This window comes from Notolepis coatsorum (genome assembly GCF_963971535.1).
Source record: "Notolepis coatsorum genome assembly, contig: SCAFFOLD_115, whole genome shotgun sequence".
Classification (NCBI taxonomy): domain Eukaryota; kingdom Metazoa; phylum Chordata; class Actinopteri; order Aulopiformes; family Paralepididae; genus Notolepis; species Notolepis coatsorum.
Genome location: NW_028169930.1, coordinates 674246 through 681745, shown reverse-complemented (window position 1 = coordinate 681745; position 7500 = coordinate 674246). Strand labels below are relative to the sequence as shown.

Below are 7500 nucleotides of genomic sequence, written 5' to 3'. Positions count from 1 at the left end.
CATTTCATTGATAACATAGTGCTGTAATTTCATTTTCGAAACAACGTGTGCTTTTATTTTGATATTCCTTATTTCCACGTTGAAATTACGCGATACATTAACACTTTCAGTGCCCATAACGCCATAACTCGTTTTATCAGCCCAATGCCTGAATGCCCACGACGTGTATTAGCGTTTTATTTTTTTATTAGCGATCTGATTTCATATTTCATCAACAGAGTCTCCCGTTGGTACAGAAGCTCCTCCAGCAGCTCAGAATGGAAAAAAGCGCCCCCTATCGTCTATCCCTGTGTAACTGCAGGTCAGTCGCTTAGACTGACCTGGGATCAGTCGATATGTAGAGGCGGAGCCAGCTGGCTCCTTGAGCTGGCAAGCTGTCTGCTCAACATGGAAGTCATCGCCGGACGGGAATCAGCCTGGAACATATATTCACAGTAGCCAATCGATAGTAGACAGTAGTGATCGATATTTGGAATGGCGATCAGGAATTGGAATGATCTTTTTGGAGAACATCTGATCTGAGGTAAGGAATCTATTTTAGCAGTCTTGGGATAATCAGAGTTGTATTCGCTGAGATCTCAGCATTAGCCCTATGTGTGTGTGTGTGTGTCTGTGTGCGCAATCGCTGTTGAGGAAATAAGAGAATAGATTTTTCAGCTTGCGGCCCCAGCGTGCATACGTACACATATACTATCGATAATCTAGCGTTTATTTGAAAACGATTCATAAATAGGCCGAAAAATGACAAAGTTTTTGTGTATTCTAGAATATTCCGTTTATCATGGAATCTTTATATTTCCCTTGAAAACGAGGGCTTTTCAAAATGCTATAAAACGAAAATGAACCGATAAAAAAACAATCGGCTTCGACAATGTTGACTGGAAAACGAGTCATTGATAAGCGACGGGCAGATTAGACACATAGCCATAATTTAAAACATAGATTAGGCGATATTAACGCTAACATTGAAGTGGATGGTGGGCATTCAACCTGTAAATCAAGGTTAAGCTTGGGCTCTGAAAGTGTTAAGTGTGGGGTCGCCAAAAAAATCCTAAATAAAATGGGGTCGTGGTATAAACCCATAATATACTGACCTCATAGGCCTCTCTCTCTCTCTCTCTCTCTCTCTCTCTCTCTCTCTCTCTCTCTCTCTCTCTCTCTCTCTCTCTCTCTCTCTCTCTCTCTCTCTCTCTCTCTCTCTCTCATTTTGTTCTCTCCCTATCCCTCCCTCCCTCCCTCCCTCCCTCCCTCCCTCCCTGCCTCCCTCCCTCCCCCTCCTCCCTCCCTCCCTCCCTCCCTCCCTCCCTCCCCCCCTCCCTCCCTCCCCCCTCCCTCCCTCCCTCCCTCCCCCCCCCCCTCCCTCCCTCCCTCCCCCCCTCCCTCCCTCCCCTCTCCCTCCCCCCCCTCCCCTCTCAAATCCCTCCCTCCCTCCCTCCCTCCCCCCCTCCCTCCCTCCCTCCCTCCCTCCCCCCCCCCCCCCCCCCCCCCCCTCAGGTCCGCGGCGCAGCACCAGTTCTGGGTGCCGTGTGAGATGGAGGGTGAGGAGGTGGAGAACGAGGAGCTGGCGGCGGCCGGCAGGAGCAGATACATCTCTTTCCCCGGACGCTTCACTCCTGTCGCCCACTACTGTCACGCTGCCCTGGGCCACAAGGGGGCGCTCTGTCAGAGGCAGGACCGGGTCAAGGTGCGCTCACACGCACGCACGCACACGCACACATGTAACCTCATGTAACCAGACCTCATGTAACACATCATGTAACACATCATGTAACCAGACCTCATGTAACCAGACCTCATGTAACCAGACCTCATGTAACACATCATGTAACCAGACCTCATGTAACCAGACATCATGTAACACCTCATGTAACCAGACCTCATGTAACCAGACCTCATGTAACCAGACCTCATGTAACCAGACCTCATGTAACACATCATGTAACACCTCATGTAACCAGACCTCATGTAACCTCATGTAACCAGACCTCATGTAACCAGACCTCATGTAACTTCATGTAACCAGACCTCATGTAACCAGACCTCATGTAACCAGACCTCATGTAACCTCATGTAACCAGACCTCATGTAACACCTCATGTAACCAGACCTCATGTAACCAGACCTCATGTAACCAGACCTCATGTAACACCTCATGTAACACATCATGTAACCAGACCTCATGTAACCAGACCTCATGTAACACCTCATGTAACCAGACCTCATGTAACCAGACCTCATGTAACACATCATGTAACCAGACCTCATGTAACCAGACCTCATGTAACACCTCATGTAACCAGACCTCATGTAACCAGACCTCATGTAACACATCATGTAACCAGACCTCATGTAACCAGACCTCATGTAACACATCATGTAACCAGACCTCATGTAACACATCATGTAACCAGGTAACCAGACCTCATGTAACACATCATGTAACCAGACCTCATGTAACACATCATGTAACCAGACCTCATGTAACACATCATGTAACCAGACCTCATGTAACCAGACCTCATGTAACCAAACCGCATGTAACCAGACCTCATGTAACACATCATGTAACCAGACCTCATGTAACCAGACCTCATGTAACCAAACCTCATGTAACCAGACCTCATGTAACACATCATGTAACCAGACCTCATGTAACCAGACCGCATGTAACACATCATGTAACCAGACCTCATGTAACACATCATGTAACCAGACCTCATGAAACCAGACCTCATGTAACACATGTAACCAGACCTCATGTAACACCTCATGTAACCAGACCTCATGTAACCAGACCTCATGTAACACATCATGTAACCAGACCTCATGTAACACATCATGTAACACCTCATGTAACCAGACCTCATGTAACACCTCATGTAACCAGACCTCATGTAACCAGACCTCATGTAACCAGACCTCATGTAACCAGACCTCATGTAACACATCATGTAACCAGACCTCATGTAACCAGACCTCATGTAACCAGACCTCATGTAACCAGACCTCATGTAACACATCATGTAACCAGACCTCATGTAACACCTCATGTAACCAGACCTCATGTAACCAGACCTCATGTAACACATCATGTAACCAGACCTCATGTAACCAGACCTCATGTAACACATCATGTAACCAGACCTCATGTAACACCTCATGTAACCAGACCTCATGTAACACCTCATGTAACCAGACATCACGTAACACATCATGTAACACATCATGTAACCAGACCTCATGTAACACCTCATGTAACACCTCATGTAACCAGACCTCATGTAACCAGACCTCATGTAACACATCATGTAACCAGACCTCATGTAACCAGACCTCATGTAACCAGACCTCATGTAACCAGACCTCATGTAACACCTCATGTAACCAGACCTCATGTAACACCTCATGTAACCAGACCTCATGTAACACACCATGTAACACATCATGTAACCAGACCTCATGTAACACCTCATGTAACACCTCATGTAACCAGACCTCATGTAACCAGACCTCATGTAACACATCATGTAACCAGACCTCATGTAACCAGACCTCATGTAACCAGACCTCATGTAACCAGACCTCATGTAACCAGACCTCATGTAACCAGACCTCATGTAACACCTCATGTAACACCTCATGTAACCAGACCTCATGTAACACATCATGTAACACATCATGTAACCAGACCTCATGTAACACCTCATGTAACACCTCATGTAACCAGACCTCATGTAACCAGACCTCATGTAACACATCATGTAACCAGACATCATGTAACCAGACCTCATGTAACACATCATGTAACACATCATGTAACCAGACCTCATGTAACACATCATGTAACCAGACCTCATGTAACCAGACCTCATGTACCACATCATGTAACCAGACCTCATGTAACACATCATGTAACCAGACCTCATGTAACACCTCATGTAACCAGACCTCATGTAACCAGACCTCATGTAACACATCATGTAACCAGACCTCATGTAACCAGACCTCATGTAACACATCATGTAACCAGACCTCATGTAACACCTCATGTAACCAGACCTCATGTAACACCTCATGTAACCAGACATCACGTAACACATCATGTAACCAGACCTCATGTAACCAGACCTCATGTAACACCTCATGTAACACATCATGTAACACCTCATGTAACCAGACCTCATGTAACCAGACCTCATGTAACACATCATGTAACCAGACCTCATGTAACCAGACCTCATGTAACCAGACCTCATGTAACACCTCATGTAACCAGACCTCATGTAACCAGACCTCATGTAACACATCATGTAACCAGACCTCATGTAACACATCATGTAACCAGACCTCATGTAACACATCATGTAACCAGACCTCATGTAACCAGACCTCATGTAACCAGACCTCATGTAACACATCATGTAACCAGACCTCATGTAACCAGACCTCATGTAACACATCATGTAACCAGACCTCATGTAACCAGACCTCATGTAACCAAACCTCATGTAACCAGACCTCATGTAACACATCATGTAACCAGACCTCATGTAACCAGACCTCATGTAACACATCATGTAACCAGACCTCATGTAACCAGACCTCATGTAACACATCATGTAACACCTCATGTAACCAGACCTCATGTAACACCTCATGTAACCAGACCTCATGTAACACCTCATGTAACACCTCATGTAACCAGACCTCATGTAACACAGCATGTAACACATCATGTAACCAGACCTCATGTAACCAGACAGCATGTAACACATCATGTAACCAGACCTCATGTAACCAGACCTCATGTAACCAGACCTCATGTAACACATCATGTAACCAGACCTCATGTAACACATCATGTAACCAGACCTCATGTAACCAGACCTCATGTAACACCTCATGTAACCAGACCTCATGTAACCAGACCTCATGTAACCAGACCTCATGTAACCAGACATCATGTAACACATCATGTAACCAGACCTCATGTAACACATCATGTAACACCTCATGTAACCAGACCTCATGTAACACATCATGTAACACCTCATGTAACCAGACCTCATGTAACCAGACCTCATGTAACCAGACCTCATGTAACCAGACATCATGTAACCAGACCTCATGTAACACATCATGTAACCAGACCTCATGTAACACATCATGTAACCAGACCTCATGTACCACATCATGTAACCAGACCTCATGTAACCAGACCTCATGTAACACATCATGTAACCAGACCTCATGTAACCAGACCGCATGTAACCAGACCTCATGTAACCAGACCTCATGTAACCAGACCTCATGTAACACATCATGTAACCAGACCTCATGTAACCAGACCTCATGTAACCAGACCTCATGTAACACATCATGTAACCAGACCTCATGTAACCAGACCTCATGTAACACATCATGTAACCAGACCTCATGTAACACATCATGTAACCAGACCTCATGTAACCAGACCTCATGTAACACCTCATGTAACCAGACCTCATGTAACACCTCATGTAACCAGACCTCATGTAACCAGACCTCATGTAACCAGACCTCATGTAACCAGACCTCATGTAACCAGACCTCGTTACCTTCTCTGTTTGGTATCCACAGTTGACAAACTTGACAGTCTTCCCTCCTCTTTGATACCCACTTTGACCCTTCGAACCTCCCCCTCAGGGCAAACCTCCCTCTCAGGGCAAACCTCCCACTCAGGGCAAACCTCCCTCTCAGGGCAAACCTCCCTCTCAGGGCAAACCTCCCACTGAGGGCAAACCTCCCTCTCAAGGCAAACCTCCCTCTCAGGGCAAACCTCCCTCTCAGGGCAAACCTCCCACTCAGGGCAAACCTCCCTCTCAAGGCAAACCTCCCACTCAGGGCAAACCTCCCTCTCAGGGCAAACCTCCCTCTCAGGGCAAACCTCCCTCTCAGGGCAAACCTCCCTCTCAGGGCAAACCTCCCTCTCAGGGCAAACCTCCCTCTGAGGGCAAACCTCCCCCTCAGGACAAACCTCCCTCTCAGGGCAAACATCCCTCTCAGGGCAAACCTCCCTCTGAGGGCAAACCTCCCACTCAGGGCAAACCTCCCTCTCAGGGCAAACCTCCCTCTCAGGGCAAACCTCCCTCTGAGGGCAAACCTCCCACTCAGGGCAAACCTCCCTCTCAGGGCAAACCTCCCTCTGAGGGCAAACCTCCCTCTCAGGGCAAACCTCCCTCTGAGGGCAAACCTCCCTCTCAAGGCAAACCTCCCCCTCAGGGCAAACCTCCCTCTCAGGGCAAACCTCCCCCTCAGGGCAAACCTCCCTCTGAGGGCAAACCTCCCTCTCAAGGCAAACCTCCCTCTCAGGGTAAACCTCCCTCTGAGGGCAAACCTCCCACCCAGGGCAAACCTCCCACTCAGGGCAAACCTCTCTCTCAGGGCAAACCTCCCTCTCAGGGCAAACCTCCCTCTCAAGGCAAACCTCCCCCTCAGGGCAAACCTCCCTCTCAGGGCAAACCTCCCCCTCAGGGCAAACCTCCCTCTGAGGGCAAACCTCCCTCTCAAGGCAAACCTCCCTCTCAGGGCAAACCTCCCTCTGAGGGCAAACCTCCCACCCAGGGCAAACCTCCCACTCAGGGCAAACCTCTCTCTCAGGGCAAACCTCCCTCTCAGGGCAAACCTCCCTCTCAGGGCAAACCTCCCTCTCAGGGCACAGTTCCCTCTCTCAGGGTGCAGTTCTAGGCCTGGGTCCTACACAGTTTTAAAGCCTGACAGTCTTTCTGGTTTGATACCCACACAGTTTAATAAATAGTAGAATAGAGTAGATAGTAAAATTATGCAACAGTGCAAATAGAATGGACAGAGTAAAATAGTGCTACAGTACAATCAACAGCGGAGTGTATTAGAAGGCTATGGTGAAGAGGTACATTTTTACCTTTTATTTTATTTTTTTTTCCATTTTTTCTCCCATTTTCAATTTTTCTCCCATCCCAATTTTCGTATCGTCCAATTCAACCCTCCCCTGTCTTTGAACGCTGTTTCTTGCCTCCCACAAGCCGGCTGCAATGTGGACTAAGTCATACATAGCACGAGTCCCCTCCGGTACTCGAGGTAACAGCAGTCGCATCTTTCCACCTGCGCAGCTCGATCTTTCAGCGTCGGGGGTCTGGGCTTTGGAGGGGCCCCGCCCCCGTCGCTTTCTGATTCTACTGCGCAGGCGCACCAACCGACCTGTAGGAGTCGCTGTCCACAACGCCCAATCCCCACCCATCAGTTTCCCACCCCCTAATACTGCCAATACTGCCCAGTCTCCAGTATTCGTGGTGAGCGCCTTGCCCATTGCACCACGTAGCCGCCCTGTTTTTAGCTTATTTTTGAAAATATTAAGAGATCTAGCTTCCCTAATGTCCATAGGTAGTGTGTTCCATAACTTTGGTGCATAGTTTGCAAAGGCTGCGATTTTCCTTAGACTGTGGCTTGGAACCTTCAATAGACCAGTAGTAGATGATCGCAATG

General features: G+C 47.8%; 1 protein-coding gene across 1 annotated transcript in view; it reads left to right on the top strand.

Annotated features, from left to right (window-relative positions):
* Window positions 1-7500, top strand: part of LOC311248650 (UV-stimulated scaffold protein A-like) — a gene marked incomplete at its 5' end in the record, with an annotated part of 140811 nt that overhangs the window by 92322 nt on the left and 40989 nt on the right. Inside the window, one exon of the mRNA XM_084339504.1 lies at window positions 1495-1684. Within this exon, the coding sequence (XP_084195630.1) occupies window positions 1495-1684 (190 nt within the window). The remainder of the gene's footprint in view (window positions 1-1494; window positions 1685-7500) is intronic.